This window comes from Euprymna scolopes, chromosome 44 (genome assembly GCF_053919585.1).
Source record: "Euprymna scolopes isolate OS-2025 chromosome 44, ASM5391958v1, whole genome shotgun sequence".
In the NCBI taxonomy this organism is placed as follows: Eukaryota; Metazoa; Mollusca; class Cephalopoda; order Sepiida; family Sepiolidae; genus Euprymna; species Euprymna scolopes.
The window spans coordinates 841,396-859,760 of record NC_136525.1 but is presented as its reverse complement, the minus strand read 5'-3'; the positions used below and the strand labels follow the sequence as shown (position 1 = coordinate 859,760).

General features: G+C 30.6%; 1 protein-coding gene across 1 annotated transcript in view; it reads right to left on the bottom strand.

Annotated features, from left to right (window-relative positions):
* LOC145268645 (acyloxyacyl hydrolase-like) overlaps positions 1–18,048 on the bottom strand; it is an 86,285-nt gene extending 68,237 nt beyond the window's left edge. Inside the window, exons 1-3 of the mRNA XM_080124124.1 lie at positions 17,378–18,048; positions 10,833–10,992; positions 7,671–7,761 (exon numbers count right to left, since the gene is read on the bottom strand). Of these exons, the coding sequence (XP_079980250.1) occupies positions 7,671–7,761; positions 10,833–10,992; positions 17,378–17,495 (369 nt within the window). The 5' untranslated portion in view covers positions 17,496–18,048. The remainder of the gene's footprint in view (positions 1–7,670; positions 7,762–10,832; positions 10,993–17,377) is intronic.
* Between the last annotated feature and the right edge of the window lie 317 nt (positions 18,049–18,365).

Sequence of the window (18,365 nt, the reverse complement as noted above, 5' to 3'; positions counted from 1 at the left end):
CTATTAATGTCAAAATCAGACGGGAAAAAATGAGTTCATTTTATTTATATAGAAGATAGAAGATAGAAGAGAAGAGAAGAAGAATAGAATAGATATATAGAAGATAGAATAGAAGATAGATAGAAGAAGAAGATAGATAGAAGAATAGAAGAAAGATAGATAGAAGAGAAGATATATATATATATATATATATATATAGAGAGAGAGAGAGAGAGAGAGAGACAGACAGACAGACAGACAGACAGACAGACAGACACAGAGAGATAGAGAGATATATATTAGGGATGTACCATGTAGTGATTAGTGAATTGGCCGATTATCGATTAATCGGCCGATATTGCCGATTTATTAGCAAATTTTACCATAAAAGTTACTACTAATTAAATTATATTCTAAACGAAGACAAGTTAACTCCCCTTTTTTCTTTTTTTTTTCTTGCCAGCGAAAATTTATCAAAGATGCATTCATCGTCAACACGATATTATCAAATAACAGACACGACGCAATGTTAACATGTAGATTTTTACAACTGCACTGAATTTGAGGCAAATAGATGTAAGCATATACAAAATTTCCCTTCTTTCTCTTCATATCGAATTAACATTATTATTTTGTACGTTAAATAATTGTCAATGAAATTATTACTTCACCTTTCAGTTTTCATGTTAAGGAATTGTACAGTAAATTGCGATGATGTGCCAACCGAAAATAAAGCATCGTTCCGCATGTGTGCTACCATTAAATATATATTTTTTTATTTTTATGGTTTGATAATATATATTTCATTCAGATAAATTACTAATTAGAAATAAGTGATTTCGATACGTAAAAAATTAACTATATATTGATAACAACCTTCAACCATTCTGGCAGCCAGTTTCTGCTGGAAGTATTTTGATTATAATTCTAAGAATACGAATACAACTTTTTTTTAAAAAGAAAGATGAGGATTAATCGTCCGCAATAAATAAATTAATTAATAATACTCATCTCAATAATGAATTCCAATTCAAAAACAAGATGTATAATATTCGGTACGGACCCGATCATGGAAGATCAGATAAGGAATAAACGTGGATTTATAAGACCAAAAAATACAACTTGATCGCCCCTATATATATATATATATATATATATATATATATATATATATATATATATATATAAGTGAACGTATCTGTGTGTTTGTGTACATTTCCCTACGCAATAACTCTGTCAATTTTTAGTCTACAGGCTCGAAATTTGATATACAGGGTACTGAGATTTGGGAAAATCGATGTGATCGGTTTTTGGCCAGAAATTTGGTGATTAAGGGGTCAAAGTTCAACGATTTGACATTTGAGAACTCTACCAAACTCCTCCGACAATTTTGGGTCTCCGCACTTTAAATTTTAGATATAGGTTCCTTGGACATGGATTTAACTTAATAACTTGATTTGAGCCCAAAACAATAAATTTTAAGGGGTCAAAGTTTTAAAAAAGTTGACCTCTGCAGTCTCTTCCAAATTACTCAGACAATTTCTGGTCTAAATATTTGAAATTTTAGATAAAGAGTATTCAAGCTTTTTCATCAGTTTGGGTCAAAAGTTTTTAGTTACCAATATATAAATGTATGTATGTATGTATGTTTGCATGTCTGCCTTAAACTTTCAATAGAGGCGACGGATTTTACCAAGATCAGTATCGTTTTAAAGTTTGACCTTTCATACGACAAATATCGAAAAATTGGCTAAAAACATTAATATCTTCCCCTTCAACTTGGTACTTTTCTACAGGGGGGGTCACTTTTTTCGTCGATATTTTTTAAAGTTATCCTCTCCTTTAGATTGTCTAGCCTTACTTTTAAAAAATGTCGCTTCCGGTTTGGCGGTGGTCGTGACACAATAAATGTTAGGTTTTACCCCGTTCTTTTCCTCCTTTGCGGTACAGGTTCGAGCCTGCCTTCCTACTACCACTTTTTTTTTTTTTGCTCAACATACACATCCAAAAACCCGCGCAACGCCGTGCTGAAATGCTAGTATATATATATATATATATATAAGTGAATGTCTCTTTGTATCTGTGTGTCTGTATACATTTCCCTACGCAATAACTCTGTCAATTTTTAGTCTACAGACTCGAAATTCGATATACAGGGTACTGAGATTTGGGAAAATCGATGTGATCGGTTTTTGGCCAGAAATTTGGCGATTAAGGGGTCAACGTTCAACGATTTGACCTTTGAGAACTCTACCAAACGCCTCCGCCAATTTTGGGTCTAAATACTTGAAATTTTAGATGTGGGTTACTTGGACATGGATCGAACTTTTTAACTTAGTTTGAGGCCAAAACAATAAATGTTAAAAGGTCAAAATTGGGGTCAAAGTTTTAAAAGATTTGACTTCTCAGCCAATTGTTGGTCTAAACATTTGAAATTTTACATAAAGTGTATTCAGACATGGGCAAGGTTTTCAATCGATTTTTTGGCCGAAAATTTGGTTACCAAGAGGTCAAAGTTCAAAAGATGTTACCTTTGCTGTCTCTACAAACTATTCAGCCAATTTTGGGTCTAAAAATTTTAAATTTTACATAAAGGGTATTCAGACATGCAGCAAGCTTTTTAATCTGTTTTTGGGTGAAAATTTGGCTGCCAAGAGGTCAAGTTAAAAGAATTGACCTTGGTAGACTCTACCAAAGTTCTCCGCCAATTTTTGGTCTAAACACTTGAAATTTTAGATGTACGTTACCGCGATATGAGTCAAACTTTTCAATATATATATGTGTGTGTGTGTGTGTGTGTGTGTGTGTGTGTGTGTGTGTGTGTGTGTGTGTGTGTGTGTGTGTGCGTGTGTGCGTAAATGTATGTATGTATATATATATATATATATATATATATATATATATATATATATATATATATATATATGCACATAAAGTTATGGACAGTACATAGGGCCCGAGCAAAGCTGGGCTGGATGCTAGTATGTATATAAACATACAAATATAAACATATAAACATACATATAAATGTATATAAACATATATATATATATATATATATATATAACTATACAGAGAGATAAAAAAAGAAACAAACATAAATTATATGTTCATCACCGTTATATATATATATATATATATATATATATATATATATATATATATACATACATATATATACATATATATATATATATATATATATATATATATATATATATATATATATATTCTATGGTTTTTAATTAGTATTAGCAGAAAAAAAAAACGTGTATAGTTGATTTACGCCAAGCCAAGGTCAATGTTTATTTTTTCAATTTGATTCCTTCGCTACTATTTTACTGGTTAAAAACTGAATCGAAAATTTATTTTGAACGCGTCCCTGTCACATCAAAGAACCTACTGTTGATTTTATATTTCGAGGCTTTCCACTTGTGTGGTAATAAAACTTCTCAACTGCATTTGTGATGTTAGGCTGTGTAAGATGTAGACTTTAGTCAAAATCGGCTGCTTTTTTTTTCATCAGATGTCTGCCATTATTGGTTATCGATACTTATCGAAGACATTCCGATACAAAACCTATCTAAGAACACTGCCAGTCACATAAAGTACATTTGTGTCAAACTTCTAAAAAACCGACCCAGCCATTTAGGAGTCCATCGGGAAGAAACATACACAGAGACACACTCAGAGTTTCTTTTATATAGCAGTAGTAAATCGATAGATAGATAGATAGATAGATAGATAGATAGATAGATAGATAGATAGATAGACAGACGATAAAATTAAATTCCAGTTTCCACAAAAAAACCAATCTACAATCATGATTTTTATTTTTTACAGAATTATTTTTAAATAGGTGAATCTCTATATTTACTTTTTCCATAAATATCTTACACATGTTTCATTGTGCATATAACTGATGTTGCCATCACACAAATCATCAGAGACAGATTAATATCATAGCGAATCACATATAACTGGATAAAATAGTGAAGGAAAAGGGTTGCTTCAAGGTAGGTGAAAGCTAAATTTCAGAAAATTGATAACACTTACTAAGAAATGATATATGAATATGAGGAAAGTGATCCCCGCAGAACAAATACCAGGAATGATATTTCTTAATTTATTTGTAAATTTGTATGTGAACAATATGTAAAATTTATTTGTAAATGAATATATATATATATATATATATATATATATATATATATATATATATATATATATATATATATATATATATTAGTGTTGGGACGATTAATCGGAATCGGGAATCAAAAAATCGAAAGATTTGGGGGTATTGGAATCAGTATCGGAATCAAAAAATTGATGCCTATTTTGAGATGGCAAAACGATTCTTTGAATTATATTCTTTTTTTTTAAGCAAAATCTTCCATTGCTTGTAATAAGGATAAGACATTAAAAAATTATTGATTTGAAATTATCAGTAAAGCTAAAATCAATTGATCATCCCCCTTCGGACCGGGATCAAAGTGTAGTATCTGTTATGCAAATGCTGCTCTTAAGATAATTTGTACCAGTCAATGGAGGGGAAACCCTCTATACCGGGACAATTTTTATTTTTAGTAACCAGAGTGCCACCTTTTTGCCTACTTTTAGGAGAGCTGGTTTTTACCCCACATTAAAAACGGCCTTGCGCCTAATTTACAAATAGTTTTTTATTATTCGACAGAATACTCAAATCTATTGTGTTAGGTTATCCTTAATCTGCAGTTTCAAAGAATGATTATTCTTCTCATCAGAGGGAAACTGTTAGCAAAATAATGAGATAGTGTTGTATCGTAACACAATAGTAAAAGAAGAAAAGCAAGTCGAGGTTGGTTTATCAAACGAAGTGTATTACCATCACAGCTATAAAGGTAGGAATACGGGTATAACTGACTAGCGCTCAGATAGGCAGTGGAGTACTGTCGCTCCTTCTCACCGGTGTAGACATTACTGGCACTATACACACACACACACACACACACATATATATATATATATATATATATATATATATATATATATATATAGTGGAGATGGTAATTAATAAAAACTGAAGAAAGTGCTCAATACTGTTGTAGAGCAAATGTGCGTTTTATTTTTTATTACCGTATCCTTCTGTTAAGTTACATTATTGTTTCGGCTACACGGCCGTTTTTATGGTCGTCTGTAGCGTCCTCAGACTTTTACAGAAATGTTCGCTATTTTGGGATGAAAGAGTTGGAAGAGTGGATGAGGTCGGGGGCGAGGAGGGCAGAAGAGGTAGAGAGGAAATAACAAGGAGGGAAGGTGGGGGGGCCGTTTGGTATGTCGATAATGTTTTAGTTTTGGGGTTTAAAGAACTTGTGGGGGAGGGTCTGGGAAGTTCATTTCTGGTGTGGTTGAGGGCATAGGGATACATGAGGGGAAGGGGAATATGTGGGGGTGGGAGGAAGGGAGTTACTTTAAAATTCGAGTCTTAGTGTTAAAGTTTTTAGCGTCTCGTTGGTGAGGTGATTTCTTGGTAAGTATGTCTTGAGCTGTTGGGTGTTCGCTTATGTTTGGAGGCGGGGGGGGCAATGATTCGGTTTATTTATTTTTAGTTTTTATTTTGTTGTTGTTTGGAGAGAGTCAGCTAGCGGTCGCAGCCACGGGTATATATATATATATATATATATATATATATATATATATATATATATATATATATATATATATAGTGAGAACCGGTGTAATTTCCCTTGTGCATAGAAAGGCCACTAGATATTAGCATTTCTATGCATTTTCTGGTGACTGCATACGCTGAAACTAAACATTTTATGAATTTTAGTCATAAAATATAAAAATATAAGAAGGCAAATATAGAGAAACTGTTCATGCGAAGAGTTCTTTCAGAAATATTTTGAGGAAAAAGTCGATTAGATGGATATAAGCATATATTGAATTGCTACATATAGATATATATAAATGCACGGGTGTACGTATATAAGTCTATAGGTATATATTTGATTCAGAATTCAATATTAAGTCAAAAAGAAACCAATAAAGAAAAGTCCGCTGTGATGAAGGTTATTAGTTGTAGGTGAAAAAAAAACACACAACATGCGCGTGCCTGGATACACCAAGTTGAATATATATATATATATATATATATATATATATATATATATATATATATATGTATGTATGTATGTATATATATATATATATATATATATATATATAACTACTTCATTTATTCACATAAATTTAATATACTAAAGTATAGATTTATGCGTAAACTTTAAGTATTTACTTCAAAAGTGCTCAATACGTTTTTACGCGCGTTTCAGACGTTCTGTTAAGCGTCCTCGACACACACGCGCACACACACACACAAACACACACACACACCCTACCCCACCCTAAAGGAAAAGAAAAAACACTAGAAGAAAGAGAGAGTGACTACAGCCAGGTCAGCGGCCTCGGCAAGCCCAATAAAAGAGTAATAAAAATTGAACATGCCAATGAATAATAAATACTTACAAGCCTCCACCCGTTGGAAACACTTGAAATGAACTACGAAAATCGCCATTTTTACATCTCCAACATATTTGAAAATAATTTCTGACGAGGACGCTTCACAGAACGTCTGAAACGCGCGTAAAAACGATTTCAATGACTTAAAAACATTATTACAATGATCCAAACATAATTCTCAATGAAAAACCAAGACACGGAATAATAAAATAATGTTAAAAAATACACATTGTTGGTGACTACTTCTTTATTTAAATATATATATATATATATATATATATACGTAGAGAGAGAGAGAGAGACAGAGAGAGAGAGACAGATAGAGATACATATATAGAGATATATACAAGATATATACATATATAATATGTAAAATTTTAGAAAAAGTTATTTATTCTCTGACCTTTAACATGGCGACGAATTTAATGAGAAGTGAAGTCTGTTTTCCAGATAGTAACTAAAAGAAAGTAACTGATTTTTCCAGAGTTAATTCTCTTATGCGACTAATTCTTCAAGTATTCAAGTCAGTGTGTTTAAGTATGTGTATGTATGTGTGTATACGTGTGTGCGTTTGTGTGTTTACATATTTATGTTTATGTGTGTGTTTGTGTATATGTGTGTATTTGTATATGCTTGTATTTGTGTTTGTATTTGTATGCATGTTTGTATGTGTGTTTGTGTCTGTGTTTGTGTCTGTGTTTGTGCGTGTGTATGTGTATGTTTGCATGTGTTTGTGTTTGTATGTATATGTGTATGTGTGTTTTTGTGTGTGTGTATGTATGTGTGTTTCTTTGTGTTTGTGTTTGTGTGTGTATATGTGTATGTATGTGTTTGTATGTGTTTATATGTACGTGTGTATGTGAGTGTGTTTGTAGCTGTTTATGTGGTGGTTTATATTTGTTTTTATGTGTATATGTGTGTTTGGGTGTATTTGTGTGTTTGTGTATATGTGTGTGTTTGTGCATTCGTGCGTGTGTACGTGTATGCAACCAGAGAGAGGAATGGGCTGGACGGAGAAGAAAGAGTGGCGGAGTACAATGAGGAGGAAAGTGGGGGAGTGACAACGAGAGAGGAGTTTTATATAACATTTTTGCACCAGGCAATGCCAACTAGCTCTGCTAGTCGCTGATAATAATTCGTGTGAAAACTCCAAGTGGGTAATTAAGTAAGTAATGAAAGTTTACCTTTGTGAAAATTCGGCAATATTTTCCTTTCTCGTTTGTGCATATATTGAGCGTTTGACATATTGTGTCAGGAGTTGCGCCCATCGAATGTCTGAGGGAAAAAAAGTAAATAATAAAAAAGAAGATAACAAAAAGGGTAAAGGATCAATTAGATTTGAAGCACAAAATTGTTGTGAATATTACACAGGAGGGAAACAATAGGCTTATTATTTTAAGGTCTAGGGCATAAGTCTGACGAATTCTCACGAGAATGAAACGCGGAATATTCTGTGTAGTTTAATTGTCATATATATATTTTTATAACTTACTATCTAGCTCTACCTATGTATTGAGCACTGTTAAACTAAATACTGAAAATTTACACATAAATTATATTTTCGTATATTAATTTATGCAATTAAATGAAGTAGTCATATATATATATATATATATATATATATATATATATATATATATATATATAGTAATGTGATTGATAATTTAAAAATCAAATTATAATTAAATTAAAAATCCGTTTCATAAGAAGGAACAACAACAAAATCAATTATTTGTACGATCGTTTCGGAAAACAGTGTTTGTATTGTGGTAGACATCAAGTTACGGACAATAATTATTACATATAGTTTTTAAATAAACAAGGTTTCCTCGTCAGCAAATACTGTGAAGGGTTTTTATTAAATGTGAAAGACCCCATAAATAAACCTAGCATTAAAAGTAAGGCAGATGTATCTTTTAATTTTTCGCCTTTTGAAATCAGGAACTATGGTTAAAGTACTCATATAGATGTTTACTATAGCTTCTCAGTTTGATTTTGCTGTTGTTCCTTCTTATGAAACGGATTTTTAATTTAATTATAATTTGATTTTTAAATTATCAATCACATTACTAAATATTAAATTAGCTCTACGATATTTACCTATCGAGCTTATTATATATCTAAATTACAACGAGCACTTTTTCTTTCCTGTATTTTAATTAAACTAGTAATTTCACTATTACATTAAAATACACTCTGCTCTTTAGACAATTGTTCTAATCTCCTTTAAAAAAAAATATATATATATATGTATATATATATATATATATATATATATATATATATATATATATATATATATATATCTAATATATCATTTTTCCAACCATAATAACCATTTTTGTAAAGTCTGACGAAGTTACTGGATCGTTAATACGATTCGGTAACCGAAACATGTGTAACTAAACAGATAAAACGGTAATAAAAAATAAAACACATATTTTCTTCGCAATAGTATTGAGCACTTTCTTCAGGTTTTTATTAATTACCATTTTTGCTAAACACACACACACACACACACACACACACACACATATATATATATATATATATATAGATAGATAGATAGATAGATACATTATATATAATTTTATATAGAGAGAGATTATATATATATATATATATATATATATATATATATATATATATACGTATTATATACATGTATATAGAATATATATAGATATACATTATATATATTATATACTATATTAAATGAACATAGCATTGCCCGGTTTTAAACGTAACGTTAAATTCCTTTTTAAAAAGTGAAGTAAAAAAAAAAAAGGAAAGAAACTGAGATAAGTGCATGCGGGTATTATGTTGTTGTTTTTTTTTTTTTTTTTTTTTTTTTTTTCTAAAGAGTACACTTCTTGTAAGTAAAAAATATACTCGAGCTGAAATCGGAACCAAAAATTGAAGACTGTGAGTCAAGTATGATAACCATTACACTAGCTGTTAAACTATGACAATTAAATAAAAATCCGATGACCCCTAAGGTCAAATTTTTCAATATTTACCTCTTAGCAGCCCTTTTTGTCCGGATGAAAACCGATTAAAAAGTTTTCCACATGTCTGAATACCCCATATACTAAATTTCACGTTTGTAGATCAACAATTTGTTGAGTATATGAGTTGAGAAGTGTCCTAGCCCAAACACACTTTCATATATATATATATATATATATATATATATATATATATATATATATATATATATATATATATATATATATATAGATATATATATATATATATATATTTGAAAATAATTTCTGACGAGGACACATCACAGACCGTCTGAAACGCGCATAAACGATTTCAATGACTTAAAAACATTATTACAATGATCCAAACATAATTCTCAATGAAAAACCAAGACACGGTATAATAAAATAATGTTAAAAAATACACATTGTTGGTGACTACTCCCTTATTTAAATATATATATATATATATATATATATATATATATATATATATATATATATATATATATATATATACTTCATTTACTCACATAAAATTAATATACGAAAGTATAAATTTATGCGTAAACTTTAAGTCTTTACTTAACAAGTGCTCAATACGTAGGTAGAGCTAGTTAGTAAGTTATAAAATATATATGGCGATTAAGCTACACTGAATATTCCGCGTTTCATCCACTCTATGACTCTTCAGGCTTGTGCACATAAGCCTGAAGAGTCCTAGAATGGATGAAACGCGGAATATTCATTGTAGCTTAATCACCATATATATTTTATAACTTACTCTCTCTCTCTCTCTCTCTCTCTCTCTCTATATATATATATATATATATATATATATATATATATATATATATATATATATATTTGTGGAAGGACGGCTTTGCCAGGTCGTAAAATAAGCTTAAATGTTTAAATATTTTATTTTAATTTTCCACATTTGACAGTGATTTAAAAAGTAAAAAAAGAAATATTAGGATGCCATCATCTAGAATCGAAAACAAAACTGTAGCATTCAAAGCTGGTGACGTTACCACTGTACCAACGTGACACGCCTTCGAGCTGATTATAAACAAACTAAGATAAATGTACAAAATGTATAACGATATTTTTCAATTTTGACCCCTTTTCGACCCCTTTAAAAACTATTTTAACCAGCTAAAGACCCATAAAAGAACGGTTAATAAAAAATCCAATCATTCGAAGCCCCTTTCGTCGCTCTGCTACTTTTAGTTTCAGAATAGATAGAGTTTGAAAATATGGAGACAGAAAGCAGACAGACAGAATGAGTTTTATAAATTATATTATATATAATCTGGTTAGTAAAAAGCAAAATAATGTATAAATATTGAGACTTACATTTGATCCAACCAAGTGGCAGAACCACTAACGACGACATTGCACAATTCGGTTAACCTTTTGTCAGGTAAGAAAGTACACATACGATATGCTGCGCGGCTCATCGATTCATTGTGCACGACCGATAACTGATCCATTATCGCAAAAACAACTGTGCAACCTGAAAGGAATTGATAAATATTTTTTAAGTTATATACAGCCACGCTGATGAATGATAGTGAACACTAAACATATTTCTGTGGCTGGTAAATATTTATTCATCCATATATTAATACGATAGCGTGTGTGTTATTTTGTGTGTCAAGCTTACATCTTTTTCTTCCGAGTGAATGTTGTTTAATTATAACCATCCATTTCTTTGTAATAAGTAATTTTACTAAGAATTCTTCATAAGTTTTGGTTTTGGTTTTGATTATATCGGATGGCACTGAAATCATCTATTTTTTTATAAATAACTAACGGGGAGGGGGCGGCCAGCTTTGCCAGGTCGTAAAATACGCTTAAATATGATATTTTAATTTGTCCAGATTTCGTAAATATTATTATATTCTTGATTTCAAAAGTAAAAAAAAAACTATTTGTGTGCCATCAGTCAGAATCGAAATCGAAAGTAAAACTGCAGTATTAAAAGCTGGTGACGTTACCACTGTAGAAACGTAACGCGCATATGAAGTGATTAAAAATTAAAAATTAAAAATAAGCTAAGATGAATGTAAAAATTGTATAACGATTTTTTTAATTTTGTACCCATTTTTTGACCTCTTAAAAACTATTTAAACAAGCTAAAGACATAAAGAAACTGTCTATAAAAAAATCCAATCATTTGAGGTCCCTAGCGTGGCTTTTAGTTTCGGAAAAGCTAAGAGTTTTAAAATATCGAGACAGACACCAGACAGACAGATAGACAGACAGACAGATAGACAGACAGACATATAATCTTTTATATATAAGATTTTACCAAGAATTCTTCATAAGTTTTGGTTTCGGTTTCGATTATAGCTTTAAGAACACAAGTAATATACACATATATATATTTTTTCATCATAAGGTCTGCTTTCGCTTTCGATTCAATCTGATGCATCCAAGTCTATATATATATATATATATATATATATATATATATATATATATATATATATATATATATATATTTAAATTGTAATTCAATGAATTTCAAAAAACTCTCATTGAAATGAAATGAAGTGGTTGAGTTTCATATCAAAGAATTTTTATTATTCTAAGCAAGACAAAGAATGTTTTAGAAAGTTTATCTCCTTAACCTATAGGGTTTCGATGTCTACCATCTCATCAGTAATATTTTGTAAACCTACAATCTCACGTTTACATAACCACTGATTGTTAAATAAAAACTACTCCGAAGTATATATATATATATATATATATATATATATATATATATATATATATATATATATATATATATATATATATATTAAATCACAACTTTATAGTATATAAGAATCGATAGAAAATTGATTCTATAATAATATACACGAAATCTGCATGAATTAAAATATCATATTTAAGCGTATTTTATGACCGGGCTATGCCAGGCGTCCCTGATAACTTAGATAAATACTTTTGTACTTTTAACAAAAGAGCTACAATAATATCAGGGCGTCTCTGTTTACGATGAACATCCACAGAATGCCAATATCAATAGATTACATATGAAAGAGTCTGCTGTGGAATTTTTACTGGTCCTGCGAGTGAAAAATAATTATTAAAGCACTATTCATATTGAACATTTGGGGGAAATACGAAAAGTTCCTAATCAAGCACAAGTTATCTCCCCTGGAAGATCGACACTTTCTGAGACTTATTATTCATAAATAAAATACAAAGTTTATTTATCTTAGATTTACTATCTACAGACGACAAATATGTCTGTCATGGTAGCCGAATGGTTAAGATTATGGGATTGGTGTTACTCCAGTCACCAAATGGTCAACCGACGGTACAGTCATATAAACCGCGCTGATGATTCTTAGTGAACATGAAACATATCGATGCCTCCGTTCAGTCTCGAAAGACAAAGGATACCCTCTGTAGGAGCAGCTGCGCATGTAACTGTGGAGTAAGCGTTGCACAATCCCAACACCATCTTCCCATGAATCGACACTGCTTGAGTTCAGTGGCAAGAAGTTGAGTACGACTGGAAACAATGTCGGGATATCCAGAGAGAACATACAGCGCGTGGAAGGCTTAAATGGTCACCCATTTAGTACTGACCAGGTTCAACGTTGCTTAACTTCAGTGATCCAGCGGGAACCGGTGGGTAAACATAAACAATGTATAAGAAAATAGATTATAATTTTGTAAATTAAGATTTACACAAATGTATATTGATAAAAAAAAGTTTATTCCGTGGAGTTTCAAATAATTCCTTTTTATTTTTAGAGGAAAGATATTAGCAAACTATTTATTGATAAACTATGCTTTTGCTGTTTCGCGCATAAATTGAAACTGCAACATATGAAGCGAATCAGATTTGCATAAAAAATAATGAAAAAAACGTTTCTGAGAATATATATATATATATATATATATATATATATATATATATATATATATTTCAATTTATGCGCGAAACAGCAAAATCATAGTTTATCAATATATATATATATATATATATATATATATATATATATATATGTGTGTGTGTATCAATAAATATATATATGTATCAATAAATATATATATATCAATAAATATATATATATATATCAATAAATATATATATATCAATATATATATATCAATAAATATATATATATCAATATATATATATATATATATATATATATCAATATATATATATATATATATATATATATATATATATATATATATACTAGCAGTTCAGCCCGGCGTTGCCCGGGTGCTTGGGAGTGTATGTTGAGCAAAAAAAAAAAAAGTGGTAGTAGGAAGGCAGGCTCGAATCCGTACCGCAAAGGAGGAGAAGAACGAGAAAAAAACTTGATGTCTTTGCTGTTATGATCATCGCCAAACCGGAAGTGACGTCGGTTTTAATTAAGGTTAGACAATCGGAAGGAGAGGATAACTTTCGAAAATATCGGCGAAAAAAGCGACCTCCCCCCCCCCTTCAAAACGATGCTGATCTCGTAAAAATCTGTCGCCTCTGTCGAAAGTTTTAGGCAGACATGCAAACATACATACATACACACATACGTACATACATACAAACATACGTACATACATACATACATTTATATATTGGTAGCTCAAATTTTCGATCCAAACCGATTAAAAATCTTGCCCTATCTCTGAATACCCTTTATCTAAAATTTCAAATGTTTAGACCAGAGATTGTCTGAGTAATTTGGTAGAGACCGAAGCAGTAAAATGTTTTTTAACTTTGACCCCTATTATGAGCCCTTAACATTTATTGTTTTGGGTTCAAATCAAGTTATTAAGCTAGATCCATGTTCAAGTAACCTATATTTAAAATTTCAAGTGCTTAGACCCAAAATTGGTGGAGGAGTTTGGTAGAGTTTTCAAAGATCAAATTGTTGAACTTTGACCCCTTAGCAACCACATTTCTGGTCGAAAACGGATTACAAAGATTTTCCCAAATCTCAATACTCTGTATATCAAATTTCGAGTCTGTAGACTGAAAATTGACAGAGTTATTGCGTAGGAAAATACACACAGACACACACACAGACACTTTCACTTATATATATATGTATATATATATATGTATATATATATATATATATATATATATATATATATAGTAATTTACTTCAATACTTAATATTTCGTAAATCTATACTTTCGTATATTAATTTTATGTGAGTAAATGAAGTAGTTATATATATATATATATATATATATATATATATATATATATATATATATATATATATATATATATATATACGTTTATTCATTTATCATTCCTCCCCTCATTACATAATTAATTTGCAACCAAGTTATTGGTGTGTCCGGTGTATATAAAGTCCGTTGCTGGTATTAATAACAATAATAATAATAATAATAATAATAATAATAATAATAATAATAATAATAATAATAATAGTGATAGTATTACTAATTAGTAATAATAATTGTAATAATTATAATTAATAATAATAACAATAACAATAATAATACTTATAATAATATTAATATTAATAATAATAGTAATAGTGATAGTATTAATTATTAATAATAATAATAATTGTAATAATTATAATTAATTAATTAATTAATTAATAATAATAATAATAATAATAATAATAATAATAATAATAATAATAATAATAAGAGAAATTGGAATCAGAGGAATGACTGGAAAAATACATCGAACAACAATAATGAAAACAGCTAAAATATTAAGGAAAACACTTGAATGTGGAGACTAACACACACAAACCACAAGCGCAGACCAGACAAACTGTCACAGAGACAAAACATGAAGCGCTACATGGAATTAAGAACATTGAAGCTGCATACCTATAAGTTCTCTAACCCCACCCTCATCCCCCATTACCATATCACTGTCCCCCTCCTCCCTCACAAAAAGAGTGAGACCAAATAGCCAAGTACTCAATGAGGAAGGAAAGACCGAGGAGTGAGCACTGACGAGACCTCCACTGTATAAGTGCGAAGAGAACTGGGACCTTGGGGAGGCTTATTGCCACTCAAATTCCAGTAAAAACCCATGGTCACTGCCAACGAGAAATCAATGGTAAGCAGCAGTTGCGATAATGCAAATTTATTGGCAAATGGTATCGAAAGAGGTGGAGAGTACTGTCACTCAGCTTCCAGGGAACACTACAGGCTGTGTTCAATGAGATCATTGATGACCTATGTCAAAGCTCATTGTGAGCCAATAATAATAATAATAATAATAATAATAATAATAATAATAATAATAATAATAATAACAGGAAAAATGTATAGTTCTACCATCGGCTTGCACTACACGAAAATAGTCGAAAGTTCAAGGAGGATGGAAAGATCTAGGAGTTAAACCACTTACCATACCTTTACTGGACTAGCACGGAGGGGACTGGGACGCTGAGGTTACTTATTGTTACCCAAATTCCAGTGAAGACCAATAGGTGTGTCAGAAATTTCGTGAAAAATAGTAAATAATTCCACCCCGTCTTTCCAAGCTTATAACTCCTCGAAAAATGTAATTCAAGCCCTAATTTTTTTTCAATTAAAGGAGCAAGGACCAAGGTTTCATTAAAAAAAAAACAACAAAAAAAAACAACGTGGTTTTTTTTTTAAGGTTTTAAACTTCGGACTTTACAGGTAAATTTCTAAAAAAACACTACTTTTTTTGTTTTAAATTTGAATATATTATTTATTGACCTTTTCTCTTCAATTTGTGATATATAACACTTTGGTGAGTAAATTAATTATTTACTTTTTAATAGACATTTCAAAATGGGAGGCGTGAATTATTCGACCTCCTGTCTTTCCAAGCTTATAGCTACTCGAAAAATGTAATTCAAGCCCTAATTTTTTTTCAATTAAAGGAGCAAGGACCAAGGTTTCATTAAAAAAAAAAACAAAAGAGAAAACAAACAACGTGGTTTAAAAAAAAAGGTTTTAAACTTCGAACTTTACAGGTAAATTTCTAAAAAACACTATCTTTTTTTGTTTTAAATTTGAATATATTATTTATTGACCTTTTCTCTTCAATTTGTGATATATAAAACTTTGGTGAGTAAATTAATTATTTACTTTTTAATAGACACTTGAAAATGGGGTGGGTGAATTTAAAAAAAAACGTTTGTCTAAAATATTATATTCGGTTTATTGGAAATAGCATAAAATTTCACATTGACCCTGAAAATATCGTAAAAATAGAATCAATAGAAAAATCTTGATAGATTTTTAAAGTTTAACAATTGAAAAATATTGAGTTCGTAAAATTCATTACTGTTTTTTAAAAAATAAAAAAATATATATTTCTATTACTTTAATAGTTTATTTTGGAAGTATAATCTATAAAAAAAATAAACAACCCACTTTTAAAAGAGAAATTACAAGTTTTTTATATTTTATTCGCAGTTTCGTGTTAGGGGTGTCAAAAATTCCTACAAAAATTCTGATACACCTAGAAGATCAATGGTCGTTGTCAGCAAGGAATCAATGGCAAGCGACTGTTGCGATAACGCAAATTTACTTGCAAAGGTTATAAAAAGAGGTGAGGATTATTGGAAATTTGGGGAGACTTGTTGTTACCCAGACTCTAGGGAAAACTATCGGTCTTTGTCAGTGAGCAATCTCTGATGATGACCTGTATAAGAACTCCTAGTGAGTGAAATAATAATAATAAACTGTTGCGATAACGCAAATTCATCTGCAAAGTTTATCGAAAGAGGTGGAGAGTACTGGAAATCTGGAGAGACTTGTTATCACTCAGACTCCAGAGACCAACACAAGTTGTTCTCAATGAGAAATCTTTGATGATGGTCTATGCAACTACTCCAAGTGAATAAATAATATTATAAAAAAATAAAAAATAAAAAAACACTTACCAATGCATTTAAAACCTCCATTGGTCCCTTTGTTAAACATTGCTTGGGAATTCGGTAAAAATAAACACGTCACCACGAAGAAAGAAGCAACAAGTCTCATTTTAGCGTTTAAAGCCATCCGTAGATTAATTTTAAAAATCGTATAGTAATTTTTTTTTTTATTGTTGTTGTTTTGTTTTGTTTTGTTTTGTGTTCGCGTTTCTCTAATTTGTTATAATCAGTACGCGCTGGTTCAACTGGGTGAGACGTTATTTTCTTCGTCGAAGTTGACGGTTTGCCTGCCTCCACTAAAGTGTTTAAAATGAAAAATATTTCTTTTCTTTTTAATGTGAAAGGAAGGGAAAAAAAGGAAAAAAAAAAAGGAGGTAGGGAGAGTTGAAGAGGCGGGCGATCCTTTTTACCACTTCAAGTGAAACTGGTTGAAAATATGCAAAAAAACAAAATAGCATCAATTTTCGTATCTTGCCCCCATATGTTTTATCATGACATGTGTAAGTGTATATGTATATGTATGTGTATGTGTGTATTTGTGTATATGTGTGTATGTGTGTGTATATGTGTGCATATGTGTATGTGTGTGTGTCTGTGTGTATGTGTGTGCATTTATGTGTATGTGTGTGTGCCTGTGTGTGCGTATGTGCATGTGTATGTGTTTATGTGTATGTGTGTGTGTGTTTGTGTGCATGTGTGTGTATGTATATGCATGTGTGTATGTATGCATGTTTATGTGTATGTGTGTGTGTGTCTGTCTGTCTGTCTGTCTGTCTGTTTTTATTCACTGGGAGTAGCCACAGGTGCCATCATCAAAGATTTCTTTTTGAGAACACAACCTGTGGTGTTCCCTGGAGTCTGAGTGATAACAAGTCTCCCTCAGATTTCCAGTACTCTTTACCTCTTTCGATATTTTTTTCAAATGAATTTGCGTTATCGCAACAGCTATTTACCATTGATTTCTCGTTGGTAGCGACCATTGGTCTTCACTGGAATT